The sequence below is a fragment of the Notothenia coriiceps genome, unplaced genomic scaffold (genome assembly GCF_000735185.1).
Source record: "Notothenia coriiceps isolate Sejong01 unplaced genomic scaffold, NC01 NC01_scaffold00005788, whole genome shotgun sequence".
In the NCBI taxonomy this organism is placed as follows: domain Eukaryota; kingdom Metazoa; phylum Chordata; class Actinopteri; order Perciformes; family Nototheniidae; genus Notothenia; species Notothenia coriiceps.
The window spans coordinates 413841-436322 of NW_011338489.1; the positions used below are offsets into that span (position 1 = coordinate 413841).

The following is a 22482-nucleotide window of genomic DNA, read 5'->3' on the forward strand; positions in this document are numbered from 1 at the left end:
CCCTCCACTGTGTGTGAGAACATAGTGACCCAGCTCCATCCTGCACACTGTGATCCTGGCTGAGCAGCTTCCTTTATTCCCCCTGCTGTTATCGCCTCGTTCATTTACTCTCTTTTTCTTCTTTACTTTGCTCTTCCAAAAACCTGGGTCAGACTAATTGAGGTCATTCTGAATGTTTTGAAACAGTTTGAAGTGCCAGATGGTTGTATGTTTAAAAATGTGAGCAAAATTAAAGATTATATTACATTTAGTACATATTGAATATTATGGTTGGAAACTATCCTGTGGAAACCAACAATCTGGTGAGCTACGCAGATTAAAGTCTCACATTCTGACTAAAGGCTTTGAATATAGATCCACCAGCAGAGTGGTATTAATCAGTCAGTAATGGAATGTAATAATAATAAGATGAATATTTAATGACAGTATTCAGGATCGATGACGTACTTCTTTGCAGTCTTTTTTGGCTGGCTATGTCCTCATGCCACCCCTGATTATTTTTCATGTGTTTATTTAACAAAGACAGAATTTTCCTTCGAACATTGTTTTAATTCAATACCTTTTAGAGGCCAGCTCGGATGCAGTTATACATTCATTAATAAGGCAAAGGACTTTTAACCATCTTGCTATTTCTCAGATTGGAAAGGTGACCCCTAAATCATAAAGGTATAAAGTATTATCCTGAGAGGCAAACTTATGGCAAATGACTCCGTAACTTAAGTCAACTTTATTTAGGAAGAAAAATGTATTAATAATTAATTTACTGATTTCCCTCAAATTCTCAAGTTCTTATATCTGAATGAGTGAAAGATGAGGGCCACGAGAAGGCCAGCCTCCCAGCATGCACTCAGCAGGCCGGGCCTTAACAACTCCTCTCATCTCTCTCATGTGGTCACCTTCTCCCACAGGACCCCCTGCTGAATGCCGCTAATGAGGTCGTCTCTCTGATTGCCTGCTTTAAAACACACAGTGGAAGGGCACCTGTGTTTAGAGACCACTGTGAGGGCTGCTTTTGTGAAAGAGGGGAGTTGTGTATCTCCTCTTTGCTTATTGAATGATAGATGATGTATGTGAGGACTCTATGTTAAGTACAATGTCTAAAAATAGTAACTGACAGTCCTGTAAGTGTTTCAAGAGACATGCAGGCATATTCTGTATGAGTGCCTCATTTCAATGAGATTTGAAGTGCGCTATTCAACGGTGGATTGGAGGCGAGAAAGATGAATACCCTTTAAAAGCTGCTTTGAAATTCAATAGAACATTGAAGGTTAATATGAGGACCAAACAAGCAGAATAGCTAGTCAGACTCACCAATGTCGTCATCGTTTCGGTCTGCTGGCTCTTTTTCCAAACACTCTCGGACCAAGTCTCGGCCTACAAGAGTGTCTGACACTCTCTCCAGGTCCTCATCTTCCTCCTCCTCTTCCTCGCTGTCCACTGCAGCCTCTGGAAGTCCAGACAGGTCCACATCTCCCAGCTCGCTCTCTGTGGCCTGCAGAACAAAGATGGTGGAGAAAGCAGCACAGTGGTTGGTAACAGGACAAGGACAGGAGGAAGCAGTCTGTGGGCGCTTCATTTAAGATGAAGGTATAATCAGAGCTAGACGTAGGAACTAGTATTGGATAAGTAATGTGTACCAATTCAACTCCCAGATGTTGATGTGCACCAGTTTAATTCTGCACTGTGGTATTCCAACACGACAATAGTCTAACATGATGGAGAATGTATTAAAACCACACTTAAATTAGGTTGTGGCTGAATAAGGACCATTCCACAACGAATAAGAAATTGGCACACAAAATGCATTAGTATTATTTAATTATTGGAATGAAAGGGACACATATTTAAGTTCAAAGATATATTTTTTACATTTTCTTTTATAGTTTTAGTTTGAAATTAGGGTGTCATTTATAGAATAAACATAGTATGTGTCCTTTGCCATTAAGTTGAGTGAAATTTGTATATTAATAAGCTATCAAATAACCTTGATTAGCAAAATACCTTGAATCTTGATTACATCTCCCCTTTGTTTTGTAATGATTATTTGTGGGGGGAAAAACAACACCTGAGGAATAACCTTGAGCAGCTGTACCTGTGACCCTGGGCTAAAATCCTGACACCAATTCCCAAACAGCCAAATATTTAAATCAAGCTGTAATAATTCATATGTAACCCTGTTTCCAGTGTGTACTGCAGACAGATGGTTGGCAGGGTACGGCTCTAAAGGGGCATTGGGGCTTTCAGGTCGGCTGGGGATTGAACCATTGACCTAGAGGTGGAAGGCGGAGCTCCCCAGTGGTGCTGGCAGCGCTGCAGGCCATCTGTTGGCTCTATCAGGTAGGCCTGAAAGCAAATACAGTATTCTAGGATAATAGAGCCTAATTGGTTCCAGTCTTTGCTTAAAATCAATTATTTTTCTTATTTATTGTATTCAATTTGCTTATAACTGGGCAACAAGCGTTGCAGTCTTCATGCCTTGGTTAAGATTTATTTTTGTGTGTTTAACAATGTCCATAAACCTTTTACAGGGAAGAAAAGAGAGTACGTCTAAAAGTTTAATTTGACCAGGGAAAATGTACTTGTATGCATTTTGAAGTCATTGATTCAGTAGAGTGGAATCACGATATAATGAACAAGTGAACTTGCTGTCCTACACACTACCGGATGAACTCCCAAACCTACAACACGATCCAGCTCTTGGCTTTCTTTTGAGAATTGGTATCTTGCCAATGGGTTTTATAGGATTCACTGGAGGCAGGGAAATTAAGCTAACAAGCCATCCCGAGTTCAGGCGCAGGTTCACTCTTGTTTTCATAGACAGCTATTTCGAGGACATTTACAAAACACACCAGCTACTAAATTCTGCCCCAGGTGCATTCCTTTCAGCCTAATATTTTTGAAATATAAGAACAGACAAGCAGGACAAATACTTTCCTGTCAAAAACAAAATGTGAATCCTGGTTTTCTTTACCTTGTCACCAATTTTAAATGACTTACATATTAAAAGTGAATGTAAATGTAAGGATTTCATTAATTGGACCTTCAGAAACAAAAGCAGCTCAAATGTAAATTACACTTAGGGGTAAAAAAAATAATAAAAATGAGTCACTTAAACCAAATATATCAACAACAGTTTGTCCTACAAGTTGTCCCCAAGAGAAAATCTATACTTTTCACTTTTCCATCACCACTGATTTATTGAGTCCTAGAGGCTAAAAGTGCAGCAGTAGTTTTTTATAGTACCTGACATAACTCCATATTGTCAAATAGAGGCAGTTATAGAAGTGGTCAAAATCCTGTGTGCTGTGGTGATATCCCTGAGACAATAACATCTCGCCCTCTGCTGCTGACATATCTCTCAGGGCTTTTGGGAGACCGGTTCATTCAGAATGCAGGATGTGCCCTTTCAGTCCAATTCCCCCGGTCTCAGACTGAGTTTGAGCAAGGAGGACAGTTCCTAGAGTCGAGGGACATCAGAGCTGCCCGAGAAACCCTACATTCTACAGTGCTGTGGCAGACAACCAGAAAGTGGCAGAAAGGAGAGGAAAAACAGAGAAAAGGATAGTGTCATGTGGGAGGAATAGAGAATAATAGGAGAAATACAGGTGACTGTCTGGAGAGATGAGGGGAAAGCGCAGAAGTATGGGCAGTGAGAACAGGAAGAAGCAGATGGAGTTGAAAAGTATGGAGTTGGAGTAAAGTGAACAACTGTGAGTCAGCCTAAGGTAAGGGAGATAATAGAAAAGGAAGCCATGACAAAAACAGTCCTGACAGCTGAGAACCAGAGCAGACTGGAGGGTAAGCACTTTAAGACAGATGTAAACAAACACAGAAACAGGTCAGTGACAAGCTGATGGGATCAGATCCGTGTGATAAATATCTAATCTCAGGGTGAAGAGATCAGGTCTCTGTGTTAAACGTCTAACCAAGGCCGAACTAACTTACATCAATCTGCGAACGCTCACTAACAGGCGGAGGAAGGAGGACAGGTTGTGGCAGAAAAGGAGGTTAGAATATCTGAATTATGTCATTTTAGTCTCTTTTCCATTGAGAGATCATGTGAAAAATCGGACACTAACACTTTCTATTATTCATCAGCTCCTTGCCCTGGTACTTCAAGGTCACCAGTTATTCATAGACCATTTTCCTACTTAACTGCACCACCATGGAGATGTTGAGGCTTATTTGAGGATGTTCTCCCCGTCAATCAAACTGGGGTTGTCTTTATTTATACAAATATTTCCACCAAGGTTTTTCACAGGTAAAATCAAAGAAAACATGTTTGGGCTCATCCCTAATATATTTTTAAGGTGTTTCTCTTTCCAGGACAATATGGAAATGTATGCAAATTGCTGCTGCAACAAACGTATCATTGCTGACTGAACACTGCTGCATAGGAGAAAGTCATCCCTGGGAAAGCAGGAGAAAGATCTGTGTCGTTGTTTTACTGGACACACACAGAGGGTGAGAGAGAGCACGGCCAGGTCGAAACTGTGAGTCAGAGAGACAGAGAGACAATCCTCCACCACACACGGATGATGGTAAACTTTCAATATTTTCGAAGAAAGCAGCAAAACTGTAGCTCTCTTATTTGTACGCCTTCCTATACCTTGGAGAAAAACTCCTTTGTTCTACTTTTTTATTATAGTTTGTATGTACTTCTTAATTGTAATGTTTATAGTGTATTTGAGCAAAATTAAACCTATATTTTCTAATAAGGATATTAGCATTGTAAAGGACCCTAACTGAAACAAACGTGCTCATTAGTTGTGTGGCCAGCGGCACTCATTGATCATAGCAGCTCATTAACTTGTAAACAGCTCATTAGTTTGTAGCTAATGGACTTCACCAGTTCCCCTGATGAAAGCCTACAATGCTAACAAGCTGGTGTCAAAAGGGGAACCCCTCCTAACCCACACATGCATAAACAAACATTTAAGAAAGAAACATAAACAACTGGAGTACCCACTGTCAGGACTGAAGTGTAATATTAAAAGGTTATTGGATTTGTTACGACTTTCTGTGTAAAAAGAGGAGATTAGGAGGTTTGAGGGATTAAAATGATGAGATGTCAGCCTCGTCATGTACCCTTTTATGGATTATTGGTTCACGGCCATTTAAATACCCTACACTCGAGAAAGACATTCAATTCAAAAGCACACTGAGCTATTGAATGTTCCGAAATGTCACGTAAAGGTGAGGCTAATACAAGAGGAGGGCAAAAATATGAAGAGCTCGTACTCTGTCAATAATACTTTTGTACATTTAACACTTAAGCTGGATAATTGAAAAACGCAACCATGTTATAAGCTGGCTAGTGTGCTGACATTAAAAGCAAACACCAGTAAGAAGCAAAAGGGTCGTAGACACAACGCTAAGAAAACCTATTTTAAATGAATTAATTTACTTTAAGAGGACAATGTGAAATGACAAAATCTGACAGGAATTGGAGTAAATAGGATTACTGACATTCACATTTAGAAAAAACGTATTTTGAAGTTAAGTCCAACATAATTTGCACTAGTGTTGTACACTAGATGTCAAACTCTTTCAATTTACCTGCTACTATATGCTAGAAACAACCTGTGGAAGCTACCCACAGGACAACCTGTTATAAACCCAGCTACACTGACAATGTTACAGCTCCTATATCTGCAGCCAGCTATAGACAGATCGGAAAAGGTTAGGTTCATTTCCTGTATGTGACCTTTCATCCGCAGCAGGAAGTACAGAGTAACACCGGGATGCAGAACTGATGTGCGATAATTAGTGAGATACAGAGGATTACAGGGAGGGAGGGTAGAGGAATGACGGATATGCTACAGGTGCACATGAACTGAGAATCAACCATCTTCACCACAGACCAGGTGTTTTGGCAGTGCTGTGGTGGAAGGGTTTATTAATGGTTTGTGCCAAATAAGTGATAAGAGGCGCTTTCACACCAAGTACTTTCCCGTACTTAGTTCATGAGAACTCAGTTCATCTGATGAACTAAAGAGCAGATCGCGTTCACACAGGAATAAGTCCCTGAGGGAGGATTAGCCAAATGAAGCCGCAGAAGTCACTTCTTCTTCTTCTGCTTTGGGTTTACTGGCAGGCCGCAAACAACTTCACGGCGTATACTGCCACCCGAAGTCCCCGGAGTTGGGGACTGGCTTCAGTAGTTGGGGACTGACTTCACGGCGTATCAGGCAATCAAACAAACCGAGTAAATCTTCAGAACGAAGACACCTCCTCATCACTCCACCGCTCCCATGTTTTTTTTGTGTTGCCATAAGTTATTCTCTCTCCGTTGGTGCGCTGGGCTAAGGCTAATGCTAATAATGCTAATGCGAGCAAATAAAATTGCGGCTTCACAAAACTTTTTGAGAGTTTTACGGGGCGTGGTTTGCAATCCGCCGCAGCCAATCAGAAATGAAAATGAAAGTTCAGAAATGAAAGTACCTGCTCTCTAGCAGGGACTGAAAAGGGGGTGCAAAGGTTCTCATGAACTAATTTTAGTTCCGGATCTTTTTGGTGTGAACGCACATTTTCTGAACTATATCTGAACTATACTGGGAAAAGTACTCGGGTCTGAAAGCGCCTAATGGCAGCAGGGAAGGAAAACATTATTTGAAATGTATCAAAAGCTTTCTTATATAAAAAAAAATACTGGACAGTTAAGCAACAGGATATTCAAAATACTTGATACTGGGACAATTGGATTGATTATACTGATGTTGATTTTCTTATACAATAAACTTAAAATATGTTACACAGGGGTAAAAGACTTTGGCAAAGTTAAATGTAAAAGGTCCAAACTTTGATGGTAAACTTACAAAACATGAGATTGAATTGAACTGTTACTTAACAATGTCGATATGTCATGATTTTAAGGTTGGTTGGCACATTGTTCCAACAAAACAAAACTGTACATACAATGTTGCAGAAAAGTTGTCAGTTGTGACTGCAGTCTTAAAGAGAAAGTCAGTTCAAAGAAGAGACTATCTTTTAAAATGAGCAATAAAGGACCCACCTGGTAAATATCTGAGAGGCTGCTGCTCCCCGAGTCGCTGGCAATGCTGCATCCTGATTGGCTGGGGGCCATGTGCATCACCTGCTGATGGGCGTGGTCTGTTAGGTGCATCTTATTGAGGTCCGCAGGAAGCTGTTCAGACAGACAGGAAGTGGTAGAGAAACAAGAAAAGAGAAGAGAAAGTTAGTAGAGTCAACATAAACAACATACTGTATATCGGAACAAGCACAAATACACACACTCTCACAAACACACAGACAGGTGTTTCATTAGCTTGAAAGCCAATGCTGGTATGGCAGTGTTTGATGTGTTATACTCCAATATAATTAACATGAAGAGGATGAAGGTGAAGAGGCTTCAGATGGCTGTGAATTACAGCATGATATATTTCATTTCTGATGGAAAGAGGAAGGTTGGAGGTTTGACACTGGTGTTATATGTTTGTAGTGACCTTATCAAAACCACTGAGCAGTAAATCCTGGCTGTGGCTGACTTATTAGGATGTCAGGACAAGCCTTGTTTCATGCAAATAGCTTACATGTTATATGTGCACACGGAACACACCATCAAATAGATATTACAAGTTTACTCAAACTCATTTAGAGCCAGATGCAAAGCACGAAAATACAATTCCATTGCCATTTTGACACCTACTTATTCCCAAGATACACAGCACAGGACAACTCTTAGACAAAATGTAACACAAAACAGAAATTCCTCCTATGAAGCCACAAAGAAAACTAGCGTTAGCCTGACTAAATCAGAGACTACCCTTGTGGTAGACTAACAGTAACAGATGCACATGAAATGACCACATTGTCAGAAGCCCTGCAAAGCTGGACACATACTCAATGTCGGTCACCATAAGAGACACACTTATATAAGTTGTACAGCAGGACCAACAAAAGTGAAGTCAAGGTATTACTACCAAATGTATCAACATTAAGGTTTCAGAGGTTACACAATAAGCAGAGCTGTGAAAACCAACTGGTCTACCAATAAACAATAGATAAAGATGCAAACATTATTAAGAGACCAACTTACAACAGTTACAAATTGGATTGACCACAAAGCAAGGCAGGTTTTATCTCTCATACAAGGTCAACCAATGTACTTCTGTTGTTCCCCTTAGAATAAAGGCAAACCCCTATTTTTTTAAGTCTTACCAGTTTGCATCGGGGCAGTGTCAGAGTGAGAGAAGATGTCCTCCTACGACACCGGGCGAACCTACAGCACACCTCCTCCATCGCCACCTCAGACAGCGCTCGCCATCCAAAAACACACATGAACACTCACGGCGACAATATCACATCCACACCAAGCCAAACTGAACCATGGCGGCTAGCTGAGAATGCCAGGAACCGCAGTGCCAACATGCAATATTAAAGACGTGGAGTCTGGGGGTGCTGCCCCCTCAGTACTCTCTTCTAATAGGCCTGTTGTACTGTACGACCCCATGAGCACTTAACCCCCCCACTCCCCTGTTCCTCAAACCCACAGGGAAACACTGTACCGAGGGGCGGAGCTTAAGAAGTCCAGTGGCTTGTTCTTAATGTGTGCCATATTGGGGAGCATTCAACGTAATGAATTATTGTACACTGGATTTTCTTCACACAAGCTTTTTCAATCATTTTAAATTGATTGATCTTTTGGATTTTTTTTTTTATATTATGTGTGGACCCCAGGAACAAATAAAATCACCATTTATCACATAGTCAACCATTATTTCCAGTGTCCATTCTCAAGAAATAAACAGCAAGGCGTTCCAAGTATTTTTCTTCTGCTATACCTTATTCCTACAGTCTGAGCCAACACATTGTAATATGTGGCCATTTCTGTCTCCTTTCCTGAACAAGACATTTGTATTTTTCAGCGAATGACTGGCATCAAAATGTACGACACATTCTGTTTTGTAAGCCATCGTAGGAAATCAGCATTAATAAGATGGGTACTAATTCATTCTTTGCGGATTCATTTGTATTTATGTATAAGAACAAATATATGACTTTGTTCAGTATCTGAGAGGGCACTAAACATTCACTCACCTACATACAAAATCAGAAAATGCTTCACCGTAAATCAACAGTAAATTTAACATGAATACACTTTAAACATTAATGCATCTGCTACTGTCTTTATCCACCACAATATTAATGTATACAACTTCAATACTAATACATTTTTAGTCCCCCTGTGTTTCTCTTCCCAACTCACACACTCAAAGATAATAGTGATTTAAAAAGATACTTGAACAAAACTATTCTAATTCCTAATTGTTCCACTGCAACACTTATGTACAGATACTGACTCGCAGATCTCTGGGATTAGTTTTGGTTTGACTAAGTATTTAAGTGAAATCCATTTCCCATTAGGTACCGCAGCGTAATGAATTGTGTGTTTCACTTATTAAACTGCAGGCAACACCTTATCCCAGACTATTATTGACTAAGTCACACATATACACAAGTAGAATTCCCTCCACTTGTCTCTAATGCTTGCTGTTGACCAACACTGTTCACTACTGATTTGTTGTGTTTGTGTGTGAATTAGAAGAGACAGAGAACAAAATGAGAGGGGGGGGGGGACATAGAGTGATTGCTAATTTCTCCACAGGTAAACACATATTGATTTCTGCGTGATGGATCAGCGATGATGAAGCTCCTACCCTGCAGCCATTGAAAATATTCACTTGATTCCACATAAAGAGAGACAGAAATAAATGTGTCAAACTGCAGAGTCGATCAGCGCTCAGGAAAAAGAGTGTACTGAAAGAATAAAAACATGGCATATGATTGAACTACCAGGCCTCCTTCTCCTTTTTTTTTCCTTCTTTTGAGAAACCGGCTCGAGATCGCTAGAATTTGAAAATACACGACCGGAGAAAATCTGCTACTTCCTTATAGAGCCCCTCCTCCAACACACACGAACATGACCAATGAGGGCACGAGATAAATTTGTGCACAGATGGAAGGCTGACAGGCAGGTAGGCCATCCAGTTATTTTAGCCGGGACGGCTCAGATGATTGGTCTTGCTTTTTACAGTACTAAGGCTTCCACAGATGACATTTTTGAATGGATTTTTTGTCAAAGCACTTCAGATATTCATTGCTACCGGGATGTTAAGAGCATTCCATGGAAAGTGTATCTCGAGCCGGTTTCTCAAACTTACATACCCTACCTTTAACATCATAGGAATCATTGGGGATTCAGATGTGACATTTTGGCTATGTGTCACTGAAACATATATTTGCTGACCGACGAGGTTGAGGGTATTCAAGCCACCATGGTAACTTTGACATATTGGCAACTACACTCAAGCCAAGTTCAAGCATATATATAAACTATAACATCATTGGCTCCATGTAGCTGATGAAGTATCGGCTTTTTGTCATTCAGACAGGTGGTGACTTTTAAGTTAATGTTCCTAATGGCTTCATTCAGATACGACAGCAGACTAATGGAAAGAGCACCGAGCTCGTGCAACATTTGGCGCCTGGAGACGAAGCAAAGAGAGACAGAATGGAGATGAGTTCAAATCGCCAGGGAGAGAAGGGTTTCCTGTTCTCTCAGGCCGCATTACGGATGGATTTTAAAACTTTTTTTCCCCATTCTTTGGTTCACTCATGCTTGTTTGGATTTCATTTTCTAAATAAGTAAGAGGAAAGAGACTTAGGGATAAGATTAAAAATGGGGAATTATGTTCCTTAAAAGTGTGTTTTTAGAGGTTTCAGGGAATGAAATAGGGCAAGGACAGGTTTTATAAGAGAGGGGAAAGGATGGAATAAGGAAGATGCTTGAGGGGGTGATAGGAGCAGTGAATAATTGTGGTGGTCTCACGACTCCCATTCACACCACAGACTTAATCCTGCTCTAATCCTCCTCATCCCTCTCCCAGCAGGCTGAGTGGTGGGGGGGAGGGGGGTTGCATAGTGGCGTGGGGGTTTAGTGGGGTCTCCCATTCTCCTCATGCATTAAGGATGAGAGTTAGAAGATTAAATATAAATGTTCCTTCAGCTGTACAATTCTATCATGTCAACGAAAGGGCACAATCACGGCGGGATCAAGCAGCAGTAAATGTTTTGTCGCATTCAAACAGACAGAGCTCTCACAAAGCCAATCTACTACAGAGATATGAACTCTATGATAATAGGAATGAGGAGGATTACAATCAAAAAGGATGCAGCAGCCGAAGAGGTGGACAATACGCGAAGACAAAGCCTCGAGCTGCCAGAAGAACATCTCGTTTTTACCTTTACGCTCGGTGGCTTATATATAAATAAATGGCTAATGTTACCAAAGTAAACCACTGGAAGGGTTTGTCCAATATTTAGTTATGTACCGTTGTCAATGACGTGTTTTGAGATCTGTTTTTTTATTCTGTAATCATAAAACATCAATTTAAACGTTATAAAGACTTGTGGTTAATATTGAAATGAGGGTATATATATATATATATATCGGAAAATAGTGTAGTCTTACTAAAAGACAAAATTAATTACGATCACTAATTTGTGTGATTTGAATATTTCGTCTTAAACCAACAAGTTAACACAATGTCCTTTAGTTCATAGACCAACCACTTAAATAGGATCCGTCCCTCCACCTATATCAATAATGGTGAAAAGTGCATACAAAGAGTCTCCTTTTTGGGTAATGTATGACATTTGTTTTTCTGTAGATTAACTCAAAACCCTGAAAGCAAAACAGAGCAGTTAAACGTATTAGGGAGGTATCTTCTTTTCTCTTCTTCTACAAAAAACCTAACAGTGTTTCATTTATTTCATCCAATTTGAATAATGAGATTAACTAGCCGTGGGCCTGAGTGCTCTATTCCCCCCATTTCCTCAGTGATGAAATGGGCTATAAAGCTCAGACAGGCCATTGGGCTACACAGACAAGAGCCTGGGTTTCCCAAAGGCATTTTAGTGTTGGCTAATCTTTGCTACATTGTAGCTCAATACCAGAGAGATGTTTTGGGAAAGGTTTTGGGAAACGTTGAATACAATAATGGATAAAGCCTCGTCTCTAAGCATTACATTGTAGAAATGGTTGGTTAAGAGTCCCACATGGGGCCACAATATTAAAACACATTATCAAACAGGGCTGCTTCTTCACCTTGAATTAAGTTTTACATTAATTATCAGTTAATGGTTTTCGGACCCAAGATTGTTAAAGCCCTGGCTTCATTAGGATGCAGAGGTACCATCTAATGACTTAATGGTGGTGTATACACCTGAGACTTTACTAAACCACTGCTAATCAGAGAAACAGAGACATCTACACAGACAAATGCCTAGACAATTACAGAAACAAAGAGAGGTGGATAAGTACGATGAATTATCAAAATAGATGGAGCCTGACGGAGATGTCCATACATACAGATATCACAAAAAGAAACTGAAGAAAGATCGAACATAACACATTAAGAAGAACAATAAAGACGACAAATGACTTGGCTAAGTAATTCAAGAAAGTGTGATGAGGCTGATGAATCCTGATGAGGTGATAATTAAAGGAGATCAACAAACAATGACACAAACAAAGCTCTATGAATATTCAAAGACAGTATAGTTGTATTTGGTAAGAGAAAACAATATGACAGTATCATATAGAAGGAAGTATTGTTTAGTGTCTGTGACAGGGCTGTTGAAGTGTTGTAAAGGAAACATATGTGAAGGTTCTGCATTGACAAATCATAGTATGAGCTAGGGTATTACTGAATTACAATGATAAGTATGACAGAAATAAGTGGCCCTGTGTTAACTAATCCAGAGAGATACCGAAACCAGAGAGCTCCTGCATCAAAGATCAATTTAAAGCACCATTTAACTGCCCTGTTTGAACCAAAAACACACCAATCATAATTCACTCTTGTAACACCCAAGCATCTTATAAACCAAACTATAGGAGATTATCATGGTGCTAAAGAAAGACAAATAAGGACTATCACTGGCCAAAGTTCATATAATGAATCACCTCCTGAAGAGAATATCCTAAAAGGGCAAGTTGCCAGCTCATTTTTCCTGACTGATGATGATCACAGGCTGTTTAGCAAAATACCAATGAAGTCCCGTTAAAGACCTCACTAGGCTTCACTATTCATAACCCTACAGCTGAGCAAACACAGTGCAGGCTGGGTAATGGGTAGGCAGGTCACCGGTGGGGTATCTGACATGAGCACGGCCGGCCTGTAGATGTCAGCAGTGACAAACTGCATTGACATCACTAAAGTGGAAAGCCAAGCAACACAACCATCCCTCAGAAATGGTATCCAAATAATGAGCATGTTAAACGATCCCAGTGAATATTATTATAGTTCTACTTGATTCTGGTAATAAAACTGCTGATTATTCCAGGGCTTTAGCTGAAACTGTAGCTGTTTGTCTTTGCCAGCAATACATTTAAAATATGTAGCTGTCCAGTCATACCAATAGTTACTCGTAAATGTTGAAACATTAGAATAACTCCTATGTTTTAGATCATTATTACCAATTGAATGGTTAATGGGCTGCTTTCATTAGGTGCTTTTGCAGTCTTTGCAAGCACTCAAAGGGCTATAATCATCAAATTATCATCGTGATTAAGACATCGGGAGGTTTTTAATGATAACACTTTAAAAATAAACGTGTTAAATCGAAATAAATTCCATAAAACTGCTTTCAACTGCATTTATAGTATAATTACACATTAAACAGGAAACCCAGTCTGTTAGTGAATGTCTTCCCTCGTAACGTCTTTCACCATGTGTTGAGTTATCTCTCAGAGCAGGTTGATACAGCAGACAGAAAACCACAGACAGAGCACAGACCGGTTTTGCTTCCGTTGATGTATCACTTAACTTCATGTCTGAATCTGTTTTCTCATTTCTCTGCTCGCTTTGCATTGTCTCTTTCCCACTGACCTCATCTCTTCACTTTGAGTGCCTTAGTTATTAACTCCGTCTGCAGTCGATCTCCATGAACAATAGTTCACACTCTCATTACAGCCTCAGCTCTCCAATATCCCTATCGCTCCTCCAGTTTTACTTTATGTCACCTTCTCTGTTTTCATCCTTTCCTGTATATTTTTTGATGAGGCTTTCTATACTTGCTCCCTAGCTCAAACCCCCCATTTCAGCCCCCATACTCAAGATTACAAATTCACAGTGTAGAAATGGCAATGACTTTCTTCTGACCGGAGCTCCTCTGACAATGCAACATATATAATACAATTAAACAATTCAAAATATTGCAAAAAGTCTATATACATGTAAATAGACTATGATATGTACAATAACATAATATGAAATTAAATAATGTACATTAAGACAAAATCCAAGAGAGAGAGAGAGATGTGGAGTGAAATGACTGCATGTAGCCTCATCAGACTAGCGAGGTGATGATATTGGCACTGCTGAGACACACACACACACACACACACACACACACACACACACACACACACACACACACACACACACACACCAGCCAACTCTACTTCTGTAAAAACATGCTGTTAATACCCTGACGGAAATGAAAATGCTTGGGTTACTTCTGTGTTTTTACAAGTCGGCAAATATAGATTAGGAGACTAAACACTGCTTTCAACAAGAATATAAACCTGATAAAGCATTGAGAATAGTTTTACTAGTTTCTTGAGGAAACACAAGGTTAATTTGATTAGAAATCCTTTTATATTACAAACTGATTTTAGACACATTGTTTAGTGTACTTCATTGAATTTAGTCTTCCATTTTTGTTCCCCAAAAACATATTTTTTCACACCTTTTTATCAACATTATGCTCAACAATGTTTTGGAAGGGTATGGCAGCATGAAATTACAAAAATGCTGCCAACATAAAAGGGATTCGACAAAGCACATTACCTAGAAATCTTTCTCACACTTATTGATATTTGGCAGGCACTGGATTGTGAGGTACAAGGTTCAACAATGATTGGATGGCGAGTTTTAGCCTGTAGTAGACATTGGGCTGGCAAGCTTTTATAGTTGATAAACAGCCATTAGTTGGCAGCTCCAGCACTGTGCCGTGCCAGTATTGTGACGGACAGGTTGCTGACTGTCTGTCACCATCGCTGCCTGGGCCTGGTGGCCTGTGACTTCTGCCCCAGTTCTCTGAGAGCGATGACGAGCAGAGATGCAGAGAAACGAGACAGGGAGAAGAGTAAAGACAAGAAGGGTAAATAGATATGAAAGTAAATACAAAAAGACAACGTGTGTGTGCACCGCTTGTAAACACACACACCATTTGTTTAATTTGTAATGAACCATTCGCACATTATAGACTATTTATCGTTTTACCACTATGACACTAATAACACAGTGATTAATGGACTGTGCTTGTATGCGTGCATTTGAGAAAGTCCACTTTGCTGAATAATGACTGTGTTGAAACTTAAATATTTCAATGGAATTGGAAACAACTGTGAATATTTTGAAAAGGGTGGCAGATTTGACAGAATTTTTGCTAATCTTGAAGTCATGAATGAAGCTGAGACAATAAAAACTGTTCACCAAGTAAAGTCAAACACTTTTTGCTGCAAGTAATACTTTGTTTGTCCTGGTATAAAACTCCAAGTGTACCTTTACCTCACGCTTGTGCAACATGAGTTTGAAGTGAAGTCATATATATATACAAATATATAATAAATCCAACACAGATTTGTATAGAACTGGATCGGCAAAGTTCTCAATTTCTCAATAAATAAAGATACCCTACCTTCATCAGCACACACTACAATCGTCTGGATTTGAGTAGTGAGTAATGGCTTGAAATTGGCCGCATGCTCATTCATCCCACACAGTTTTTACTATTCATTCTGTTTTTTGGTGGCTTACACAGAAAATAAGGTAATTATCATGTGGCAGCCCCCTGCAGAGTCAAGTATTCTTCTCTGGAGGTATTACAAGCAGGCTTTAGTGGAAATTCCTTCCAGTTGGCATCTGAAGAGAGTGTGAGTGTGTGGCAGCGGGTAGCACGTGTTAGATGTATCTGAATATAATATCTAACCTGTCACAGCCCCTCTGCCCTCCTATACTTGTGTGAGGACATTGTCATGACAAACAGCACTGGAAATTAAGATATAGTCAATATTTGTTCTTCTAAAAGTAAATTGTCTGATGGTCATTGCCTTGTGTGCATGGCAAACTTGTCCCATGTTATCCCCCAATAAAAAAAAGGGAATTATTTTACATTATTTCAGCCCTTTCACCTAATTTCTCCCCCTTTCACCAACATCACACATCTACAGACCTAGTGATGAATGTCTCTAGTTTTAATAAAACATGTTGCGATGAAATGCTGGTCAAAATGTGTTTATTATTTAATGTAAGTAAAACATTAAACCTGGTCCCTGTACGCGATCAACTTTTTACTTGTTTTGTTCCATGAGTGTGTTTATGTATGTGTGTGTTACAGGAAGCTGCATGGCGTCTCTGTCTGGGCCCCCTGAGGAAGGTGGGCCAAGGCCAGGTCTGCCGGATACAGGAGGGAAGGCTAAACACTTGGCTTTCATACTGACACCACTACACACACACGCATGTGCACCGATACACACACCTTGGTACCTCCTGGCTCCCCCTCTGTTAACAGATGCTTCCTGCCAAGCGGCCCAACCCACACTACGCCACACACACACACACACACACACACACACACACACACACACACACAGGTTAACCCAGAGGCCGGATTGTCTGGGCAGCCCCACCCGTTTTTGTTGATGTTGGATGCTGCTCCACTATGTTGGCCCACTCACCTCAGCTCAAAAAACATTCAGTATCAGACAGGAAATTAACTTTTCTTCCTGAAATCCAACATTATCAGCCCATTTTTCATGTATAAAGCTATTCTGGACAATACATGTAAGTCAAAGCTAGATATTAGGCTGGACTGAACAAAACAATCCTTTCCTTTATGGTCTGGATTGATAATCATTTGGTTGCTTTTGCTGTGAGTGTTCCATGCTGCTGCCAAGATGTCTCAGTGTGTGTCAGTCTAAAGTTGTGCATTTGTATAAAAATGTGTTAAACCTTTGATTTCCTTCCACACATTATCTGTTTCCCCCACATTCTCTTTTTCTTTGTTTTCCTCTCTCTTTCTCACAAATTCACAAACACCCACAGAGCAATCGCCATCCATCCCATCTTGTATTTATAAATGCCCTTGAAAAATATCCAGTAAAGGCTCTCTGGTGGTGCAGGCAGCAGAGGAGGGGATGTGGATCAATATCAGTGAGATAATGGGAGCAAGTGCAATTGGGGGGGTTGGGACTGAGTGTGGGTTGAAATATCAGCACTTGGATGTGGATGTGTGTGTGTGTGTGTGTGTGTGTGTGTGTGTGTGTGTGTGTGTGTGTGTGTGTGTGTGTGTGTGTGTGTCTAATGGTGGGGGTAGTAGCTAATACCTGACAGAGCCATAGTAGGTGGAGCCTGCGTGCATAAAGTGAGGGGGAGTAATTTATGTGTTTGTGGACATGCATTATATGCATGTGGAAATTATGTTATGAGCACATCAGAGTGCCAATATGTAGGCCTGTGTGTTTATGCATGTGTTTGTATGGATTTGTGGGTGTTAGACTGCACATGAGAGTGAGATGCCAGCAAGATCATGGGTCAAATGCATGGGTTGATGTACATGTATGTGTTTGTGCGCACAAAGGCAAGATTGCATTTTACAGTGCACTTTCAGCCTATTTAGCCCAGTAATGTTGACCAGCTTGTGCATGTAAATGATATAGGGCATGATTTCTCTCTACAATATCAGCTTATCATAGCTAATGGACACTAATTTAAGATAAAACACTACATTTGTATACCACTGTGACTAGTGAAGCAATCCAATTGGCACTGACATGAGAAATGTTGTTTGTCTGCACCGTAACTAGTTTTGAAATTGTTGCTGTTTACACAAGAGATGCACAACGCAGAAGTAAACAATGCATGTTTTTGTATTTAAGGATTGAATAGTAATGTATAACTTATGGGATGTGAGGTGGGCATGGCCCAGCCTAATGCAACCCATATCGATCTTTATCACCCCTACTTCCTGTGCATCTGATATCCTAGCCCTCCCTCGGCATGCTAAAAGCCCTCTCTCTCAATTTTTGTTCCTCGCTCTGATTCTCTCTCTCTCTCTCTTTGTTTTTGGTCTTTGTCTCTCGCTCATTTACTCTATGTCCTCATGCTCTGATGTGGACGCCATCCCTCCCCCTTACTCTCTGAACTCAAAGGCCAAATTACCTTGACACCCAGTGTGATTTCTGTCTGTCCGTCAATCAGCTGGTCTGCGGGCTGGAGGTCAGAGTAAATCTGCCAAGGCCAATGTTAAGAGGCTGTGGCATTATATCACCTGGCAAAGGTCATCCTCTTAGTGCACAAAAAGGTTCTGTCGACATTTTCAGGTACCAGGGGAGCAACGGTGCAACTATCTAATATGGGTTCAATGGTGCCTGCAGTTTCTATCCGCCGATCTGATGATGCAGAACATTAGAGTATAAAGGGCATTTTATGATCTATGGCTTCTCTGACTGAGTTCTCTAACCTGTTGACAGCAACATTTTTTAATCAACCACATTTCAGACTGAAAACTATAGCTGCAGCACTTTTCGATTACTCATTTAGTCAAGCTATTTTGATTGTCATTTAATGAATTAAGTCATTTTTCATTCAAAAATGAGAGATTTCTTGGTTCTTTCTGTTTAATATCTTATACAGCATATCTGGCACACATTCCAGTTGTTGTTTAACTTAAGTATTGCAAGTAAAATATGTTTCTCAACTTTAGAAAACAACATTTAAAGGCTGTAGATTTTGACGGTTTCTTTTTTGCAATTGCGTATGTGAAACACCTGGATGCTATCAAAACGTATCAAAACCTTGATTGCAAAACAAAAAAAACATATTTCTGATATTTTATTGACAATATTGTACCTGATTAAAATGAATGGACTTCTTAAAACTAAACCTGGACCTAGTCTCGTTCAGGGTTTTCCCACTGGCTCTTAATTTCATCTTTGAATTGAAAACAGTTTAGTAATTAGCCGAGGTGTTACTTTATCCCTCATATTGACATCCGAACATGTAACCTTCTTGAGAAAAAGAGCTAAACCTCGAAGTGCTCGGTTCCTAATCACACTCGTAGAGCTGTCTGGGCATGAAGCCACTGCGCTGAGAAAAAAGGGTCAATAGACTGTACTGACGAATAATTAATCTCCTTACTTCACTCAATATGAGGTTCAGCAGTTTAATGTGGCTATCTATCCTATCTGATCCGATGATGAATGGTCAGCTAGCTTGAATCACATATAACATTAGACATAAGTCCTACAACACTCAAGAGAGGATCAGAAAAGTTTACTTTCTAATATCTTTCCTTATTCAAAACCACATTTCACCCTATGAAATTACGTAACCAACCGTTAAATGAACTGGCTCCATGTTAATAATAATAATAACTTGAATTTATATAGCGCCTTTCATAACCTCAAGGTCGCTTTACAAAGAAACATACAAGGACAAGACATAAAACATAAAAACATTAAAAAAAATAGATTAATACAATTATATTAATATGTATGATTAATTTGTTTTTCTCTTGTTATTATTAGATGCGTTGTGGTATTTGCGTGGATGCTATGGGTTAAGGCTTGTTAAGTTATGCCAGGCGCTTTGTCGGTCTACCTGTCCATCTGTCTGACCTGCCTTGCCCTTCCTGCCTTGGCATCAAATCCATCATTCCACTGTAGCGCTCCTCTACCAACGCCTTTATAACCCCATTACTATTCAATGCAGCACGGAGTCCACACAAACTGATTATGCCAGTGTGCAGGAAGGCCCATTGATTGCTGAGGGAAGCAAAGGCAGCCGCCTGGGTCAACCTGAGTCTGGACCTGTTGCTCTCTGCCAGGGAAGTCACATCGAGGGGACATTTAGAACTATTTTCTGTCTGAGATATGCGCTTGTGTTGAGCACAATCTGTACTTTTAGGAAAACAAAACACTTCCTGTTTTGTTTTGTTTTACAAGAAAAATCGTATCTAGTTAGCAATGACTGATGTAAATACCATATATGAAAGTTAAGATGATGATAAAGCACAGAAAACAATTGTTTAACTGAGAAACCAAGATAAGCAAGAAAACCAGCAACCTGCAGTTTCTTTGAAGCAATCAATAGATATTCACTTTTTTCTTTCTTAAATTAAGTCCATCATTTGTTTTCAATTTTCAATTTCACTTCTTACTCTGTATCTCAGACGCAGTTTGAAGTATGGCGAAATAAAATAAAGGGCAAATGAATGAGCTCAAAATCAGTTACATTGTCATTTTGTGCCACCATTGTGCAAAGTAGCAAACTTTAACCGGACTTTAAGATATAAGTTCAAGTTCATCCATAAAACAGAGAAGCTACAGAGAAATAAGTGAAAGCTAAAGTCAAGGCTGTGGAAGGTTGATCTGTAATGCACTGGTGGACATTCAAATAGCAAAAGTAGGACATGTGAGGATACAGATGGTTTTAAAAGGAGGCGGTGTGATTCATAAGACAGGAAGCAGCATATGAGTGAGGATACAACTCAGCAGGGCAACAACAGCAGCAGCATCAGGCTGGCAACAACAACAACAACAACAGGCCCCATTATTGATGCTTAAATAATAGATGGGGAAAGAGAGGGAGAGATGAGCACGTAGGAGAGGAAAGAAGAGTACCTTACCAAATACAGATGAGAAAGGAAGGAAAGGGGGGAAAGGAGGACAGCAGGAAGTCTTTGACTATAACAGTAGGAAAGAGGGCCAGAAATAAAGAATGAAAACGTGAGGAAAATATGGAGGAGGCTGGCAAAACTGGTCCCATGTAGGAAGCAGGGAGGGTCAGAGAGTTCAGCAGACTGAGGTTGTTCCACCGGGATGAGCAGGACGTGATTTAAAGGGACGGTTCTCCAATAAACGCAACACAATAAAACAATAAAAGATGTTCAAAGCCTTAAAAACAGCCCCTGAGAATATTCCCGCCTAAAAACACCTTCCTGTGTTATTTATTGGAGATGCATATAAATCTAGGCCTCATAACCTGCTCAGAGCTTCACCCACAGAGCAGCTCTACTGGCCTACATGTTGCTGCCGTGTGTCATCTGATGCCGTACACTCAGTCAATATTTCAATAACTATCATCTGACCTGAGACATTAGAGCGAGAGAGTACATGCAATTTGATAAAGAGCTGCAGTTTAGCCATACGGTCGTAACCAACAAAAGTGCCTGCACGGCAAAATAAATGGTTTGCTTTCCATAGCAGTTCAGCTCAGAGGGTTATGCTCCAAGTCTGTAGTAAATAAGGCAGTAGAAAAGGTCGTAAAAAAGACTGTTGGCAGCAGCAGATTCCCTGTAGAGATGTAAAACTGAACGACCGAATGAATCAACGGCCTTCGGTGTACTTTGTTGTCCTCTAAACTCTTAGATTTCCTATTAAGTCGACTATTTTAGGTGTCAAAAGAAGATTCCATTAATGCCTCTGATTGTTGGGAAATGTAAATGCAAAACTGCCCATAAAATGGAGATTCAAATAGCAGCACAGTCATATTAATATAAATTGGTGAACACAATCAATTCAAGGCAGCCAACCAAAAGACTTTGAGAGAAAAATAATTGGCTACCATTCTGAATAAGAAGTCAATTATCGCATTGTGAAAACCATTTTTGTAAAATGAAACAATTCATTCATTGATGAATCATTGATGTATTGTTCTGTATCGTTTTTCTACTTTTTACAATTTTTCTGTATTTCTACTCCCTATGATTCGAAATCACGCCACTGGCTAATGGCTTTCTTTCTTCTTGTCCTCATCCCGCCCTTCTTGAGATCCCAGAACAAATTCTCTAAACCTTTTCAGAACGTTGAAATCCCTTTGCACACTGCCATGACACTTTGTCTTACACTTTGCTTCTCTTCCCTACAAAAACACACTACAGTGTTTTGATTGCTACTGCACCTCCAGACAGAGCACACGCTCTCTAATGGGAGGAAATGGTAAACTTAATTAACCTTTTCAAAAGGTGGGCTCATCACAGACGCCGACCAATTAACTATAGACTTCAAACGGGGCAAGCTAGATGAAATCCTCGGTGGCTCTACACTGAGGATGAATTAACTTGCAAAAAGGTGGGACAGTAATAACATACATATACAACCGGTCAAGTGAAAAGAAAATGAAAACTTAGTTAATGCCTAATTACTAACACTACGCTCTTATCTATCATCAATCATTATGTCGTTTCACAAGCAGAGTTTGAATGATTAATAGCAGCTGTTTTGATTATCCATGAATCCGTAAAGTAATTTATTAAGAAAAAATACCATCTGTAGCTATTGCCACTTTTTATTTGCCAAACTTAAAATGTCCTGTTCCGTAAAACTTTGTAAAAATCTATTAATTGAAAAATCTATGCCTTATATGGATAACACAAGAGATTAACAGC

At 39.8% G+C, this 22482-nt stretch overlaps 1 protein-coding gene across 1 annotated transcript in view; it reads right to left on the reverse strand.

Moving 5' to 3' along the window:
* LOC104943230 (rap guanine nucleotide exchange factor 6) overlaps positions 1-22482 on the reverse strand; it is a 73240-nt gene that overhangs the window by 48192 nt on the left and 2566 nt on the right. Inside the window, 2 exon segments of the mRNA XM_010768573.1 lie at positions 1312-1492; positions 7016-7147. Coding sequence (XP_010766875.1) covers positions 1312-1492; positions 7016-7147 — 313 coding nt within the window.